Source organism: Emys orbicularis, chromosome 7 (assembly GCF_028017835.1).
Source record: "Emys orbicularis isolate rEmyOrb1 chromosome 7, rEmyOrb1.hap1, whole genome shotgun sequence".
Lineage (NCBI taxonomy): Eukaryota > Metazoa > Chordata > Testudines > Emydidae > Emys > Emys orbicularis.
Window position 1 is genome coordinate 19,467,739 of NC_088689.1, and position 19,271 is coordinate 19,487,009.

A 19,271-nucleotide genomic window follows, 5' to 3' on the forward strand; every position below is an offset into this window, starting at 1 on the left:
TTCCTTAGGCATTTCAGCCGCCACCTCTGCTAAGGGTCCACTGAGCTGCGGCCTCAGCTCTACCATGTACTGGTCTGTAGTGATGCTGTACCCAAGGCAGGCCCTTTCAAAATTTTCTAAGAAGGCCTCAGTATCATCGCCTGCCTTGTAGGTGGGGAATTTTCTGGGATGGGAAGAGGTACCTGGAGAGGGGTTGCTGGGGTTGGCTGGATTATTCTGCCTAGCCCTTGCTAATTCCAGTTCATGCTTCCTCTCTCTTTCTCTCTCCTCCATCTCTTTTTCTCTTTGCTCCATCTCTTTTTCTCTCTGCTCCATAGCTCTCTCAGCAGCTTCTTTCTCGAGTTTTTTTAATTGGAGCAGTCTCTGATGTTTCTTTTCATTTTCTTCTGCTTCTAGTCTGGCCAGTTCTAGTTTGTTAGCTGCTTCACTGGTAGTCATTTTCCTGTTTTCTTGTGCTGGGTCACACCCCCTCTGCAGTTCACTGAAACTGGGATGCACTCAGCTCAGGGCTGCTTAGGTAACAGAGACTTTCTAACTAGCTATCCCCGAGAGGTAGAAAGAAAAAAAAACAATTCAGCTTGCAAATTCCTTTTGCCAGCTGTTTGCTCACTGCTTGAACCCTTCTCTTAACAAAGACCCTTGTTAAAAAAACTTAACACCTCTGCATTCAGGCAAGGATAGATAAGATATGCATCTACCTTCAGCTCTGCTTTCCAAGCAGCTAGAAAGGAGAAAAACAATCTTATTGGCTTTTGGTTTAAAATGATCCCACCGCTCTGCCACCATGTCAAGGCTCCTTCCCCACTCTGAACTTTAGGGTACAGATGTGGGGGCCTGCATGAAAACTTCTAAGCTTCACTACCAGCTTAGATCTGGTCCGCTGTCACCACTCCCAATGTGCTAATTCCCTTCCCTGGGTAGCCTTGAGAGACTCTTCACCAATTCCCTGGTGAATACAGATCCAAACCCTTTGGATCTTAAAACAAGGAGAAATTAACCACCCCCCCTCCTCTCTCCCACCAACTCCTGGTGGATCAAGATCCAACCCCCTTGGATCTAAAAAACAGGGAAAATCAATCAGGTTCTTAAAAAGAAGGCTTTTAATTAAAGAAAAAGGTAAAAATCATCTCTGTAAAATCAGGATGGAAAATAACTTTACAGGGTAATCAAACTCAAAGAGCCCAGAGGACCCCCCTCTAGCCTTAGGTTCAAAGTTACAGCAAACAGAGGTAAACACCCTAGCAAAAGGTACATTTACAAGTTGAGAAAACAAAGATAAAACTAACACGCCTTGCCTGGCTGTACTTACAAGTTTGAAATAGGAGAGACTTGTTCAGAAAGATTTGGAGAGCCTGGATTGATGTCTGGTCCCTCTTAGTCCCAAGAGCGAACTCTCACCAAAACAAAGAGCACAAACAAAAGCCTTCCCCGCACCAAGATTTGAAAGTATCTTGTCCCCTTATTGGTCCTTTGGGTCAGGTGTCAGCCAGGTTACCTGAGCTTCTTAACCCTTTACAGGTAAAAGGATTTTGGAGTCTCTGGCCAGGAGGGATTTTATAGTATTGTACACAGGAGGGCTGTTACCCTTCCCTTTATAGTTAGGACAACCCTTAACAAGATTTTACAAACATGGTGTCTTCAAAGTTTTACTCTACTTGTTTTCAGACATAACATCCTCCAGGAAAGTCATGCAGCTTCGAATGTCATTTCCCCTTCAAATGTTATAAATACATCCAAGTTAATACCAGATATTTTTTTCTTTCATTAGCAATTTCAAAAATCATTTCTGGTTTGGATCAAAAACCAAATATATGAAAATTTCAGTAAATCAAAAAGTTGAGGAAAGTATGTTTCAGCCAATTCAAAACATTTTATTTGAATAAAATCGCAATGTTTTGGTTTGATTTCACCTAGTTTACAGGTTTGGTTTTTTGTTGTTTTTTTTAAAAAAAGGAAATTTTGAAACTAAAAGTAATTTCAAACTAAATAAATGAAATATTTCTTTGACATTTTCAAAACCAAATATTCTTAGTGGGGTGTTTGAAACTGTAGTATAATTGAACAATGAATTGAAACTAGCATGAATTGTGCAATGTTTTGGTGTTGCCGAATCTGCAATTTTGATGAAAAAAGTTTTGGCCTAAAAATTTTGCCCAGCTCTACGGCACTCATAAATACTAAAAACTGTTTATATAATTTCATATGTTTCTCCCTAGCTGCTGCTGGATATCCAACTTCTCCATCAACGGGTAACTCATTACTTACATGTTATTCACCTTATATAAAATTTTAATATGCTGAAATGAACATGTACAGGATCATCACTGAATTTTATTATAGACAGAGCTGGTAGCACCACTTATAGTTGAGGTTGATTAACACTTTCCATAATAAGACCCAAATTTCAGTTGCTTATTACTTTGCCAAATTTCAACCATTAAATCTCAAATCTATTTGTCCCAGAGACTGAGGTATTTTGGGAAGTTTCAACTAAAACATTTCAGCTGTTACAAAAATAAGATTAGGGAAAACATGTTTTTTCCCCCCAGATTAGAAAAATTCTTCCAACTGTTTCAAGAGGTCTGGTGGCTCCATGATTGAGTGTGGAGATTTGGAATTTGGCAGAAGGGATGTGCATTTTGCCATTCCTCTGAAAATTCACCATAGGTTTCTAGTTATGCTTCTGTTATCTTCCTGCAGGAACATCAGGATCCACTCCATCATGGCCCTGGTACACAACAACTGGCAAGTGCTAACTCATTCTGGTTTCATTAAAATGTTTCTCTCTGATAGGGTTCTGTGCTAGAAATGTTTTGAAATCTAGCCTATGGTTTTATAGTAGAATTGCCACATGAACTAAAACGAGAGAAAGGACAGGTTGATTAGCAATACGAAGGGCAAATATCAAACGTGGTACAGGCAATAAATGTTTCTCAGTATATTTGTTGAACTGTATAGGTCCATTACACACCCATACACTTCCTTATTGTACCCACAGAACACTGAGATGTGGAGAGTAAATACAGTTTTCTTCAATCTATCCAACTCTCACTTCTGTTCCATCACTCCCTCCCTAGAAGAGAACAAAATCCTCACATTTAGATTTTCCTACTAGCCTCTCTAGCCAGAACCTAAATAGGTCATTCCTCAGGAGCATTAAGGCACTTTTCTGACTGTTAATATATGGTCCTTCCACTGATTTTGAAAGGAAATATCTAGCATGATAACGACAGCAGAAGAGAAAACACAGGGGTAATAGCTGTGAGCAACATTAACTTATGAAGAACACATCATGGGAGAAAAAAAAAGAGCTTTTTTTAATGAACACAATGAATGAAAGACGGCAGTAGAGATAATATATCTGTACTCCAGTAAGACGTCTGGTGCACTGTTCTAGAAATATTCCTTAGAAGTTTTAATCTGATTTATTTTCAGTACGCTCAGGATCTTTTGTTCTCTAATTGTCCCTTTGTCTCATTGCAGCAAGCACGCCATTTCCTCCAGTGAGAACCACACCAAGTGGTAAGTGCTGTCTCACCCTTGATTTACTAAGATTTATTTTTTTACTGTGGGATTCGACATCATACTGATCCAGATGAGTGACCTGATCTGGACATGTAATCCACAAAAGTGGTCCAATGTGGTTTCGTATGTGGGTCAGATTGACCCCAGTTGTCACAATGTTACCAAGAGGGAAAGAACTAACTAATGTGCTAATAATAATTTCCTTGAATCTATTTTAGGGCTGGCATTGAGACTGGTGAATTCATTGAGCAGATGTGAAGGTCGTGTTGAAGTCTATTACGCAGGATCCTGGGGGACAGTGTGTGATGATTCTTGGGATCTCAATGACGCAAATGTTGTGTGCAGGCAGCTTGGATGTGGATATGGTGTTGCAGCAAAGAGCGGTGCCTATTATGGTCAAGGCTCAGGAAATATTGTTCTGGATGACGTGAGTTGCAGAGGATGGGAATACAGTCTATGGGACTGTCCTCATTCAGGATGGCTCTCTCATAACTGTGGTCATCAAGAAGATGCCGGTGTCATCTGCTCAGGTAAATACCAAGAGTTTGCAGGTGTCTTGCAGGTAAATGACCATGCTTTCCACCATGTGTAAGATGATTTTGAAAGTCACATTACAAAGTTTTCAAAATATGAAATACTATAAAGGCCGGTTTCAGAGTAGCAGCCGTGTTAGTCTGTATCCGCAAAAATAACGGGAGTACTTGTGGCACCTTAGAGACTAACAAATTTATTAGAGCATAAGCTTTCGTGGGCTACAACCCACTTCTTCGGATGCATATAGAGTGAACCATATATTGAGGAGATATATATACACACACATACAGAGAGCATGAAGCATAAAGGCCGCTTTTCTACTTCCTCAAACATTAGTTCCATGCTTCAGCCAGCCATCCAGTTAGTTCCATGGTGAATGTGATTTTGCTAGCATAGAATAGAGATATACAACAACAAGATAGTGGTGTCATCTGCTCAGGTAAATACCAAGTGTTTGCAGGTGACATGAAGGTCAATGAATGGCACAGAATATGTTTTCATCATGTCTAAGATGTTTGTGAAAGTCACATCGCTGAGGTTTCAATATATGAAATACAGTTTCTGGAACTGAATCCTATACTAAAAAGGCCACTTTCCTACTTCCTCAAACTTTAGTTCCATGCTTAAACCAGCCAGCTAGTTAGTTCCCCAGTAAATGTGATTTTGCTAGCATGGAATAAAGATTTACAAGAACAACAAAAAAGGGAGGGAGCGGGGGTAGCACCCAAGGATAGCCAAGTAATAATGATATTAGTCTGAAGTTCCAAAGGGCATCTCCTGTCAGTCTGGGTTAGTTTTTCATTCTGGTAACCTCACTTCCTTTGAAAGTAGAATGCTGCAGTGGGGACAGGGCATGGAAATGGGATGTGGGAAACCTAGATTTTATTCATGCTTTTTCTATGCCACTTCGCTTCTCTATGCCTCAGTCATCCAAAAAGTAAAACAGGGATAATGAGACTTACTCAAGGTCATGAAGCATTTAGAGATCCAAAGATGAAAGACCTATTTAAGTTTCAGCCATAATCTTTTCTCATTAAGAAAGGTAAATTTTGGGGGAATTTTTTTATTGACTTCAGTGGGAGTCAAGCGCATTTTACTATATTTTATCATTACCTTTCACAACATATTACAAACATGGTGTCTTCAAAGTTTTGCTCTACTTCTTTTGAAACATAATATCCTCCAGGATTGTCATGCAGCTTCTAATGTTATTTGCAGTTAAAATGTTATAAGTACATCCAAGCTACTACCAGAGTCTTTTTTCATTCATTTGCAATTTCAAGCTCCAAGACAATAATAACTGAAACTATAACTTCTCATATTTCACCCTAGCAGCTGCTGGATATACAACATCTCCATCAACAGGTAACTCATCGCTTACATGTTATCCATATTACATAAAATGTAATATGCTGAAATGCGCATCTACAGGATCACCACTGACATTTATTATAGGCAGCGTTTGTACCACCATTTATTGTTGAGGTTGCCTAACAGTTTCCATCATAAGATCCAGATTTTAGTTGCCTATTACTTTGCCAACCATTAAGGCTCAAATCCATTTGTCCCAGAGACTGATGTATTTTGGGAAGTTTCAGCTAAAACACTTCAGCTGCTTGAAAAATAAGACTTGGGAGACATGTTTTGCACAGGTTAAAAAAAATTCTTCCAGTTGTTTCACTGAAGAGCTCTGGTGACTCCATGATTTGGTGTTGGGGATTTGGAATTTAGCAGAATGGATATGCATTTTGCCATTCCTGTGTAAATTCACCATAGGTCTCTAGTTATGTTTCTGTTATCTTCCTGCAGGAACACCAGGATACACTCCATCATGGCCCTGGTACACAACTCGTAAGTGCTAACTCATTCTGCTTTCATTAAAATGTTTCTCTCTGATAGGGTTCTGTGCTAGAAATGTTTTGAAATCTAGCCTATGGTTTTATAGAAGAATTGCCACATGAACTGAAATGAGAGGAAGGACAGGTTGAATAGCAATACGAAGGGTAAATATCAAACGTGGTACAGGCAATAAATGTTTCTCAGTATATTTGTTGAACTGTACAGGTCCATTACACACCCCTACTCTTGCATATTGTTCCCCTGGAACACTGAGGTGTGGAGAGTAAATATAGTTTTCTGCAATCCATCCAACTCTCTCTTGCTTCTGTTCCATCACTCCTTCCCTAGAAGAGAACAAGATCCTCACATTTAGATTTCCCTACTAGCCTCTCTGCCCAGAAGCTAAACAGGTCATTTCCCAGGAGACATTAAGGCACTTTTCTGACTGTTTGTTACTTTATTCATGAATCTGCCATGCCACTTGGCATCTTTATGCCTCATTCACCTAAAAAGTAAAATAGAGATAATGAGACTTACTCAACTTCATGAAGCACTCAGAGATCCAAAGATGAAAGACCTATTTAAGTCTTTAGCCATCAAGAAAGGTAAATTTTTCTGGGAAGTTTTTCACTGGGGTCAGTGTGAGTCAAGCAAATCTTATGATTACCCTTAACAAGATATTACAAACATGGTTTCTTCAAAATTTTGCTCTGCTTTTTTTGAAATATAACATCCTCCAGGAAAGTCATGCAGCTTCTAATGTCATTTCCCCTTAAAATGTTATAAATACATCCAACGTAATACCAGATTTTTTTTTCATTCATTAGCAATTTCAAAAAAATCAACGTTTCAAATAATTCAGAACATTTTATTTGAACAAAATCATACTGTTTTGGTTTGATTTCAGTTAGTTTTACAGGTTTGTTTGGTTTTTTTTTTTAAAGGACATTTTGAGACTAAAAATCATTTCAAACTAAAAAAAATGAAATATTTCTTTAATATTTTTAAAAAGAAATGTTCCTAGTGGAGTGTTTGAAGTTTTTATTTAATTGAACAATTAATTGAAACTGGCATGAATGGCGCAAAATTTTGGTGTGGACGAATCTGCAATTTAGATGAAAAAACTTCTGGCCTAAAAATTTTGCCCAACTCTATGGCACTAATAACTGAAGCTATAATTTCTTGTGTTTCACCCTAGCAGCTGCTGCACATACAAGATCTCCATCAACAGGTAACTCATCACTTCCATGTTATTCATCATGATGTAAAATTTTAATATGGTGAAATGCACATATACAGGATCACCACTGAAATGTATTATAGGCAGAGCTGGTAGTGCCACTTAAATATAAGGTATACTAACAGTTTCCATGATAAGACCCAAATTTTAGATGCTTATTACTTTGCTCATTAATTATTACCATTAAGGCTCAAATCCATTTGTCCCAGAGACTGATATATTTTGGGAAGTTTCAGCTAAAACACTTCAGCTAGGAAGACATGTTTTGCACAGGTTTTAAAAAAATTCTTCCAGCTGTTTCACTGAAGAGCTCTGGTTTTGAAATCTAGCCTATGGTTTTATAGAAGAATTGCCACATGAACTGAAATGAGAGGAAGGACAAGTTGAATAGTAATACAAAGGGCAAATTTCAAATGTGGTACAGACAATAAATGTTTCTCAATACATTTGTTGAACTGAACGGGTCCATTACACAACCCTACTCTTGCATATTGTTCCCTCACAACACTGAGATGTGGAGAGTAAATATAGTTTTCTGCAATCCATCCAACTCCCTCTTGCTTCTGTTCCATCACTCCCTCCCTAGAAGAGAACAAGATCTTCACATTTAGATTTCCCTACTAGCCTCTCTGGCCAGAACCTAAGTAGGTCATTCCCCTGGAGACATTAAGGAACTTTTTCTGACTTTAATATATGGTCCTTCAACTTATTTTGAAAGGAAATATCTAGCATGATAAGGAAAGCAAAAGAGAAAATGTAGGGGTAATAACTGTGAGCAACATGTGCTTATGAAGAACACATCATGGGAGAAAAAAAAGATTGCTTTTTTTAATGAACACAATGAATGAAAGAAGGCAGTAGAGATAATATATCTGTACTCCAGTAAGACACGTGGTGCACTGTTTTAAAAATATTCCTTAGAAGTATTAGTCTGATTTGACTTAAGGAAGCTCAGGATTTGTGGGTTCTCTAATTGTCCCCTTGTCTTACTGCAGCAAGCACGCCAGTGAGAACCACGCCAAGTGGTAAGTGCTGTCTCGCCTTTGTTTTATTTTTTTATTTATTTTTTTATTGTGGGATTCGACATCACACTGATCCAGATGTGAGACCTGATCTGGACATGTAATCCACAAAAGTGGTCAAATGCGGTGCTATATGTGGGTCAGATTGACCCCAGTTGTCACAATGTTACCAAGAGGGAAAGAACTAACTAATGTGCTAATAAAAATTTCTTTGCATCTGTTTTAGGGCTGGCATTGAGACTGGTGAATTCATTTAGCAGATGTGAAGGTCGTGTTGAAGTCTATTACGCAGGATCCTGGGGGACAGTGTGTGATGATTCTTGGGATCTCAATGATGCAAATGTTGTGTGCCGGCAGCTTGGATGTGGATATGGTGTTGCAGCAAAGAGCGGTGCCTATTATGGTCAAGGATCAGGAAATATTGTTCTGGATGATGTGAGTTGCAGAGGATGGGAATACAGTCTATGGGACTGTCCTCATTCAGGATGGCTCTCTCATAACTGTGGTCATTCTGAAGATGCTGGTGTCATCTGCTCAGGTAAATATCAAGAGTTTGCAGGTGACTTGAAGGTCAATGACTGGCACAGAATATGCTTTTCACCATGTCAAAGATGTTTTTGAAAGTCACATTGCAGAAGTTTCAATATATGAAATAAAGTTTCTGGAAGTGAATCCTATAATAAACGGTCCACCTTCCTACTTCCTCAAACATTAGTTCCATGATTCAACCAGCCAGCAAGTTAGTTCCCCGGTGAATGTGATTTTGCTAGCATAGAATAAAGATATACAACAACAACAAAAAAGGGAGGGAGTGGGGTAGCACCCAAGGATGGCCAAGTAATGATGATATTAGTCTGAAGTTCCAAAGGGCAGCATCTGTCCACCAGGGTTAGCTTTTCGTTCTGGTAATCTCATGTCCTTTGAAAGTAGAATGCTGCAGCGGTGATAGGGCCTGGAAATGGGATGTGGGAAACCTAGGCTTTATTCATGAATCTGCTATGCCACTTAGCTTCTTTATGCCTCATTCACCTACAAAGTAAAATAGGGATAATGAGACTTACTCGAGGTCATGAAGCACTTAGAGATCCAAAGATGAAAGACCTATTTAAGTTTCAGCCATAATCTTTTCTCATCAAGAAAGGTAAATTTTGGGGGAATTTTTTTATTGACTTTAGTGGGAGTCAAGCACATTTTACTATATTTTATGTTTACTCTTCGCAACATATTACAAACATGGTATCTTCAAAGTTTTGCTCTACTTGTTTTGAAACATAACATCCTCCAGGATTGTCATGCAGCTTCTAATGTCATTTGCAGTTAAAATGTTATAAGTACATCCAAGCTACTACCAGAGTCTTTTTTCATTCATTAGCAATTTCAAGCTCCAGGACACTATAACTGAAACTATAACTTCTCATATTTCACCCTAGCAGCTGCTGGATATACAACATCTCCATCAACAGGTAACTCATCGCTTACATGTTATCCATATTACATAAAATTTAATATGCTGAAATGTGCATATACAGGATCACCACTGAAATTTATTATAGGCAAACCTAACAGTTTCCATCATAAGATCCAAATTTTAGTTGCTCATTACTTTGGCAAACTTCAACCATTAAGGCTCAAATCCATTTGTCCCAGAGACTGATGTATTTTGGGAAGTTTCAGCTAAAACACTTCAGCTGCTTCAAAAATAAGACTTGGGAGACATGTTTTGCACAGGTTAAAAAAATTCTTACAGCTGTTTCACTGAAGAGCTCTGGTGGCTCCATGACTTGGTGGGGGATTTTGATTTTAGCAGAAGGGATGTGCATTTTGTCATTCCTGTGAAAATTCACTATAGGTCTCTAGTTATCCTTCTGTTATCTTCCTGCAGGAACACCAGGATACACTCCATCATGGCCGTGGTACACAACAACTCGTAAGTGCTAACTCATTCTGCTTTCATTAAAATGTTTCTCTCTGATAGGGTTCTGTGCTAGAAATGTTTTGAAATCTAGCCTATGGTTTTATAGTAGATTTGCCACATGAACTGAAATGAGAGAAAGGACAGGTTGAATAGCAATAGAAAGGGCAAATTTCAAATGTGGTACAGGCAATAAATGTTTCTCAGTACATTTGTTGAACTGTACAGGTCCATTACACAACCCTACTCTTGCATATTAGACCCCCGGAACACTGAGGTGTGGAGAGTAAATATAGTTTTCTTCAATCCATCCAACTCTCTCTCATTTCTGTTCCATCACTCCCTCCCTAGAAGAGAACAAGATCCTCATATTTAGATTGCCTGCTAGCCTTTCTGCCAAGCATCTAAATAGGTCATTCCCCAGGAGACAGTCTATGGGACTGTCCTCATTCAGGATGGCTCTCTCATAACTGTGGTTATTCTGAAGATGCCGGTGTCATCTGTTCAGGTAAATACCAAGTGTTTGCAGGTGTCTTTCAAAAAAATTCTTCCAACTGTTTCACTGAAGAGTTTCATTGCTTTGATGATTTGTTGTGGGGATTTGCGAAGGCAATGTGCATTTGGCATTCCTGTGAGAATTCGCCATAGGGCTCTCGTTTCACTTCTGTTATCTTCCTGCAGGAACACCGGGATACACTCCATCATGGCCCTGGTACACAACCACTGGTGAGTGCTAACTCATTCTAGCTTCACTAAGATGTTTCTCTCTTATGGGATTCTGTGCTAGAGATGGTTTAGCTTATGGTTTCATAGTGCAGTTGCCACATGATCTGAAATGAGAGCAAGGATAAATTGAAAAGAATTCAAAGGACCAAATTTCAAACCTGGTTCAGGCAATAAAGATTTCTCGGTATTGTTGTTGAATTGCTCCCTGGTCTTCTGCCATCCTCCAATATGCTGTCACAATCCTGTGCTCACCCTGTGGTTCTGGGGAAGAGAAGAGAACTGTGTCTATCAGCCCTCAGTCTCAGTTCGCAGCTGTTGGCATGTGGTGGGATTACGTTGCTAAATTACATGAATGCAGAGTGGGGAATAGAAACCAGATATTTTGACTCCCAGTGCCCGTGCCATTTCCCTTAGACTATGCTTCCTTCATTTTTGCTGTCTTTACAGTACTTACTCTTCTCTCAACAGGCTATGGCTGGAAAACAAGAATTCTGGTTTGGAAAATAATTCTGAGGCTTTAACATTTGTTTTCATTCTGCATCAGAACAGAACTGAAACCCTGTTTTTTTTTTTTTTTAAAAAGACCACAAGATATATTTGTGGGTCCTTCATCAAGATAATGACCTTTCTAGCTCTTTCTCTTTCTTGTGTGTGACAAAATTGAGGAGGAATGTATAAGCCTTATGTCACTTCAAGCTCTGCATTAAGTAAAAATTGTTACATTCCAAAGTTGACTGTAGATGCTATTTTCATTCAGGCTGTAATTTTTGTCCCCAGTGCGCCAGGTGCTACTTCAAAATTTGACTTCCAACCTGAATTAATAACATAACATTATCGGAGAGAAAAAAGCATAATCTTTCTCCCCTGAACATTTTCTTTGGTCCATATTTTCTGTCTTCAGCTATATACATTTAGTGCCTAACCGTGAGAGGTCCTGAGCATTAAATGAGACTGTGAGTGGGATCAACAGTTCTTGGGATCAGATGCTGATCATAGAGCACCTTTTATAAAGACCATTGAAGTTATGGGAGGCTTTCCTTTAACTTCAGTAGCTTTTGGCTCTGACTGATAAATCATATGCAAATATATACAAAAATATATATAAATGACTCATATGTATTTTTTTCTTACATTTTATTTTGCAGCAAAATATGCTTGTGGTGGTGTCCTTCAGTATTCATCTGGGACATTTCAAAGCCCATTCTATCCTGGGAATTATCCAAACAATGCAGATTGTGTGTGGGAAATAGAAGCAGTGAACAATTACCGTATAACACTTTCATTTAGAGATATCTCGTAAGTAAAGTACTAATTTTCTGGGCAATTCATGGGTTCAAATTCATGGACTTTTCAAACTGGTACCCTCTCCATTTGAAGGACATTTCTCAACAGGGTTTAACAATTCTAAGTGACCGGTCAACCTAAAATGAAAAATGGCATGAATGGAGTATTATTTGTTGTTACCTGTTGAGTCCTAACAAAGTGGTTGGTACCATACAAGATACAAAATGAAGACAAACTCTGCCATGAACACCTTGCAGTCTGAAGGGCTTAATCTGAGATTCATGTGTTGCTTTGTGATGAATACTTAAATAGAAGTGTACAAAATAGTTTACAAAATGTTCATGTTTATTCTCCAGGACAGAAGGTGGTAGATGCCAGCATGATTATATTGAGATATATGATGGGCCACTCTATACCTCTCCTTTACTGGGGAAAATTTGTTATGGTTCCTATCTCACATATACATCGTCCTCAAACTTGATGACAGTTCGATTTCACAGTGACTCGAGTGTAACAAACAGAGGGTTTCGTGCTGACTATCACATCATTCCAGCAGATCAGAATACTGGTAAGTTCATGTTTAATACAGAACTTTGCTTTTCAGCAGACAAGCCTATTTATTGATTTTATTGATAAATAACCATAGATTAATGTTCAACCACCTCAGTGTAGTACCACTCACTGTCATCTTTCAGTGTGATTACTGACCTATTACTTTCAGACAATAGTTTGATTTTGTTTAAATATAAAACTGTTATTATCAAATTATTTTTGGACATTTTCTCTTATATTCAGCCTAAATTTACTTTTTCACCATCTCATCTCATTACTCTTACTTATGGCCCCTTGTACTACCTAACTGCTCATTCTCTTTGGGTCTGATCCTAGTCCTGATGCAGGCAAAACTCTCATTGCAATCAATCCAATTCATACAGCATGAGTCAATTTCATGTCCTCCGCCCAACTCATTAGTTGTTATTTATCTGAGCTCAATGCCTGTCTAGCACTTTACTGATACATGTTTAGTATTAGAATTATTTATATTTAGAATTATTCCCTGCACTTCCTTTCCCAGTTTTTGATGCTCTTCCATGAGTCCCCTGCAATTTGTCCACATCTTCAGCTACAGAGGTGCCCACAAGTGAACTTGAACAACTTTCACAAACATTCAAAGCCTGATCCCTAAGTCCTCATTCAGGGAAAACTCCTATTCTTTCGAGTGTGCCTTTTTCCCCAAGAAAAGACTATACAGGATTCAGTCCCCAATGAAGGACTATCACTTTGATGCTCATTGATGTGAGTCAGCCTCTGAACATGTATCTCCAAACCCCATCAGGCTTATGTAAGGTCATACATGCAAGCCCCCGATTCTGCAACCCTTACTCATATTGAATAGCACAGAACTGGTTAGTTCCATTGGCTGATCAGGATAATTCATGATTGCAAAATTGCTGTCAACCAACACACTAATTTCGTTGTACTTTACTGTTTGTCTTCACCTCCCCTTGTGTTTAGATCATTCTCTCCCAGAAATACTGAAAGTCTTTAGTTCATTTCCTTAATAAAGGCCCTGGTAGTATTGTCCTTAATTTTACTCAAGGAAAATTCCAAGCAACTTCAAGTGGATTTTCTCTTGACTCCAGAATTTGTTCTACTATGGTAACTGTGATTCATATGATCCTTAACACTAATGGGAGACTCTCTCTGATCACAAGGAGAGAATAATTTGCAGATTTTGTTAGTGATAGTTATCCACAGCCTAAACCATAGCCCCCTGGTGCATAATTTGATAATTAAGACATAAGAGAAGTGAAATCATGCGATTTGTCTTATGAACACCCTCCCCTCTCCCAATATACACGCAGAGTAGATAGCAGCATATGTATTGGTTGAACATTTAATTACTACTGTATGCCTGAACGCACTAATAATATATGTTTTATCGCCCCACCAGTTCTTCTGTGCTTGCCAGAATACATGCATGCAGTTGTTAAGAGAGCCTATCTCCTCTCACAAGGCTACATTGCAGAGAATGTCAGCTTGAATGACCCTTATTGTAAACCAAAGATTACAACAAACGATATTATATTCAACATCCCATATAATGGCTGTGGCACAAGACGAGAGGTATGAAGTTGAATATTTAGCACCTGTGTAAGTAGGTCTGTGCAAACTGCAGAATTTATTTTGAAATGGGTCATGAACAGAAACCTGCTGTAGTTCACAGGCGTTACAAGTGAACCAACGACTGCAGGTTCAGATTCACTGAACACTACCATCTATTCTTCCTCTGCCTGAAGAAACTCCTCACTTATTCCCCATAAGGTCAAGCTACAATATTATGGGACAGGGAGGATACGTGAACAACCTCAACCCATGTTCACAGACTTTTTTCGAGCATGAGCTGATGTTCGTGAATAATCAAAATACTTGGTATTTGCACAGGCCCCTGTTCAGCAAGGTACTTACACATATCTAATTTAAAGCATTCATTTCAATAGGACTACTCATGTGCTTTAAGTTAAACACGTTTAAGTACCTTACTGAATCAGGACCTTTGTACATTTCATGTTCAACCTTTGTATTAATGTTAACTAACTTGGCTGTATTTGGGTTCAGTGAAAATATTTTTTCACATCTCAGTGTAATCACTGTATCATACAGCCAACAATTTTGTTTAAAATGTGTTGTGAATAGAAATGACCAAAGACACATTTCTGTTCAAAATACTTCCAATGGAAGCAACGCTTTTAAAATGCGTGTTATTCTATGGGTTCATCAAAAGTTTAGTGACATAATGGTAATTGTGGCAAAAATGTGACTACATTAGATAATTCTGTACTTACTGTGTCAAACAGGGAAACAGCAATACTATCATGTATTCCAACTTGATCAAAGCAACCTCTTCTGGTTACATAATCAAAAGGGAAAAAGATCTTCACTTGCATGTCAACTGCAAAATGCTCCAAAACACATGGAAAGAAATCATGTATGTTGCTCAGGATGTGGCTGAGGATGTTACTGAGGTCAATGAAACTCAGTACAGCAGATATGACGTGAACATTTCATTCTACGAATCACCATCCTTCTCACGGCCAGTGTATGACTCTCCATACTACGTTAGATTGAACCAGAATTTATTCCTTCAAGCTTCAATTCACAGCTCTGACCCAAATCTGGTGTTGTTTTTGGACACATGTGTGGCATCACCTGTTCCCAGTAGTGTTACATCCACGACCTATGATATTATCAGGAATGGGTAAGGACTTTCTGAGCAATGATTAACAATGGATCTGTACATGCTCTTCTGTATCTGTTTTGTTTATGGAATAATTTGAATAGGGACAATTTGAATTGATTTCAGTTCCCTATGCCACTAAACTTTTTTAAAAAACTTTTTTGGCCAATCCTGCTATGAAATGAGAAATAACAATAGAAATGATGTTTAGACCATGCAGTCATGCAAGAGTCCACTCAAGCATGTTACATAGTAACCGCTTGTGATGTAAGCAGATTTTATCCCAAACTCCACTGAGGTCAATGAATTTTCACCTGCCTACATCAAGACTGAATTCAGCCCCAAATAGTTTGTCTATAGAATTCAACTGTGTATTTTCAAAATATTCTGATTCTTTTTTTAAATTATTCATTCTTGTTCTGTTCTTGTATTTTGTACTATACTGGAAATGTTATTTCAAATGACTAATTCAAACCTTGATTCAAATGACAGAAGTTTAATGTTTGATATTCCTGCTTTCCTATATGTCACTCAAATGGCCTAGAATTGTTCATGTGGCTTGGCTTAAACCATTTCTTGTGGAAAAGTTAGATAAATGAATTATACAAAACAAATTAGATTCTTAGATCTGGCAAGAAAAAAAGGCACTGGTCTCATCCATTATGGCATTTCCTATGCTTTACCTGCCAGCATTTCAGTAGACTTCTCCATTATCACTAGATTCTACATCTTTCTGGGTATGAAAGTGCAAATCTTTCAGGAGCAGGTCCCATTGTCAATAAATGACTGACTCATTCACTTACTGGTGAAATTCTAATTGTATATAAATAATGGGGAATAAATAATGAAATTTCAAAATAATTCAGCCAATTAGTAGAAGAGTAGCAGGATATACAAGAGTTAAGTTTTAAGGAAGCCACCTGCATGATAGTTTAAAAACTCCTTATCTATTGTATAATATAAAAATTAAATATTCAGACCAGCCCTTTTAAGAAATGATATGATAAAATCATTCAATGCAGAGAAAGTCAAATACTTTAAATCTAATAATATTTATTTAAATTAAAGTCCAACAGGAAATAAATTTACCATATCTAAATTCAACCATCTCTTAACTTTCTATAGGTGACACAAATATTGGCATGAATATAACAGAAACACATATTGTACAGTATAAACTGAGATTATTATAAAAATAGTTCAATACCTTGAGATCTTTATTATGAGAGTGAGATCATTAATATTTGTATGCAATGCGTTGACCATATGACAACTCTGCACCTTATTTTGAGATAACATCAGTGTGTTAACAGATACATTGAGTTCCTTTTCATGGTGGTTAAATTGAATCAGAATGCACTGGCATGGAACTTTGGCATGAGTCAATGCTGACAGGAAAGTGAAGCTTACTAGAATTTTGTTCTGTGAAGCACTTGTGCAGCTGACTTACTAGAGATTGGGTTCATTGGAAACATTCACTTTCTTGCTGCTTGCATCCAAAGCAGAAATCAGAGGAGTGGGAGTGAGTTGGATAAGATGGCACAGAACGAAGAAGGAATTTATCATCATTGTTCATATCTAGTAGCACCTAGAACCCAATCAGACATCAGGGTCCCATTGTGCAAGGAGCTGTATAGGCATTTAGTAAAGAGATGGAGCCTGCCCTTCAGAGTAGAGCTGGTAGAAAAAATTGTGACTAAAATTTTCCCTGTTTAAAAAAACAAAACAAAACAAAACAAACAAACAAAACCCCAGCTGTTCATCAAAGCTGAAAAGTTTTTTGGAGATGTATCAGTTCTGACAGAACTGACATTGGGAAGGGTTTAATGCCTTCAAGTTTGTTAACCAATATTCATCAGTTTACCTGCAGTTTAAAATGGTGAGACAAAAAGAGAGACCTAGGCTAACTGGTTAGGGTGCTTGCCTGGGCTGTAGGAGACCGAGGGTCAAGCCCCTGCTCTGCTGGGGGGACTCTGCAGAGCAGGGACTTGACCCTGGGTCTCCCATCTCCTGTGTAACAGCCTTGGCTATTCTGGGTTGGCTCTCTCTCACATTTGGTTTCTCATTTTTCTTCTGCATAGGAACAAAAACAAATTTCAAAATTGTCTGTGAAATGGAATTGTTGTTTTCTGGCCAGCCTCACTTAAGAGCTTAAATCGTGGTTACATTTTCCCCTTATAATAATAAAATATATGGAGATAGGTATATCTCCTAGAACTGGAAGGGACCCAGAAAGGTCATTGAGTCCAGCCCCTGCCTTCACTAGCAGGACCAAGTACTGATTTTTGCCCCGATCCCTAAGTGGCCTCCTCAAGGATTGAACTCACAACCCTGGGTTTAGCAGGCCAATGCTCAAACCACTGAGCTATCCCTCCCCCCTTAACAGTAACAATTAACACCCTTTGCATCAGCTGCTCTATAGGGATCATATGCATGACAACCTGGAGATATAAATAAGCAGCTCTGGGCCCTTTCCATAGATTAATTGCCATGACACCTCTAGGTGATTCCTTTGCAACTTGTCAGTCATGGGCCCTGATTCTATAAAGACTTATGCACAAGCTTAACTTTAAGCATGCGAGTTCAGGAAAACTACTCACACTCTTAGGCATGCACATAAATACCTTGCTGAATTAGGGAAAGCAACATTGTATGTTTTGCTTTCAGACACTGCCACTATTTTAACCTCTTTCATTTTCTCTTCTTACTACAAATACGTATTTTTGTCCCTTTCTGTTAATGCAGTGTTAATTTTTAAAAAATCTTTGCACATAGGAAATGCTTGATGTCAGTTATTTATTTTTGTGAGTACACATGAAGATTAATTGTATTTATTTGTTTGTTTATTTTAGATGTGCTAGAGATCCTACCTACGGTACATACTATTCACCCTACAGCTCCACCATACGGTTCAAATTTAATGCCTTCAAGTTTGTTAACCAATATTCATCAGTTTACCTGCAGTTTAAAATGGTGGTGTGCAGGGTATATGATTATTCTTCCCGATGCTACCAGGGCTGCATACCCAGGTCCAAAAGAGATACAAGCTCTTACCAAGAAAAAGTGGATGTTGTTGTTGGGCCAATTGAGCTTTGGAAAGAAGGCACTGAGAACAGGAATGCTGGTAAATGCAAATAACCTTCTCTTGTATTTAGTATAAGGTTCTGTAAATCACTTTTAATTTCATTGCACAAAATCTTTGCATGTCAGTTTACTTCCGATTTCTAGCACTGCAGCATGTTTTACTGGGTTATCATCAGGGCCGGCTCTGGCTTTTTTGCCGCCCCAGGGGAGCGCGGCAGGGGAGGGCGCCGAGCCCAGCCGGGGCTCCGCTCTCCCCGGCCTGGCCAGAGCGCCGGGAGGAGGGCGGAGAGCCCGGCCGGGGCTCCGCTCTCCCCGGCGGCCAGAGCGCCGGGAGGAGGGCGGAGAGCCCGGCCGGGGCTCCGCTCTCCCCGGCGGCCAGAGCGCCGGGGGAGGGCGGCGAGCCGGCTGCGGCTCTGCCGTCCCTGGCGGCCGGAGCGCCGCGGGGAGGGCGGCGAGCCCAGTAGCGGCCCCACTCTCGGGCCGGAGTGCCGCGCCGCGCCGCCCCCCTCCAGGTGCCGCCCCAAGCACATGCTTGGTGGGCTGGTGCCTGGAGCCGGCCCTGTTTATCATCAGCTCCATTAGAAACAAGTCCCTTGGGTTATCATCAGGGCCGGCTCTGGCTTTTTTGCCGCCCCAGGGGAGCGCGGCAGGGGAGGGCGCCGAGCCCAGCCGGGGCTCCGCTCTCCCCGGCAGCCAGAGCGCCGGGGGGAGGGCGCCGAGCCCAGCCGGGGCTCCGCTCTCCCCGGCGGCCAGAGCGCCGGGGGGAGGGCGGCGAGCTCTTACCAAGAAAAAACTTGAATCCCTAGAAACACAAGGGACTTGTTTATTGACTAATAGCATCTACATTAGTTCCTTATTTAGCACATT

General features: G+C 39.5%; 1 protein-coding gene across 1 annotated transcript in view; it reads left to right on the plus strand.

Moving 5' to 3' along the window:
• Positions 1-19,271, plus strand: part of LOC135881086 (deleted in malignant brain tumors 1 protein-like) — a 124,136-nt gene that overhangs the window by 26,170 nt on the left and 78,695 nt on the right. The window contains exons 13-20 of the mRNA XM_065407591.1: positions 3,744-4,055; positions 8,387-8,698; positions 10,485-10,628; positions 11,944-12,094; positions 12,439-12,650; positions 14,037-14,209; positions 14,941-15,341; positions 18,173-18,444. Of these exons, the coding sequence (XP_065263663.1) occupies positions 3,744-4,055; positions 8,387-8,698; positions 10,485-10,628; positions 11,944-12,094; positions 12,439-12,650; positions 14,037-14,209; positions 14,941-15,341; positions 18,173-18,444 (1,977 nt within the window). The remainder of the gene's footprint in view (positions 1-3,743; positions 4,056-8,386; positions 8,699-10,484; positions 10,629-11,943; positions 12,095-12,438; positions 12,651-14,036; positions 14,210-14,940; positions 15,342-18,172; positions 18,445-19,271) is intronic.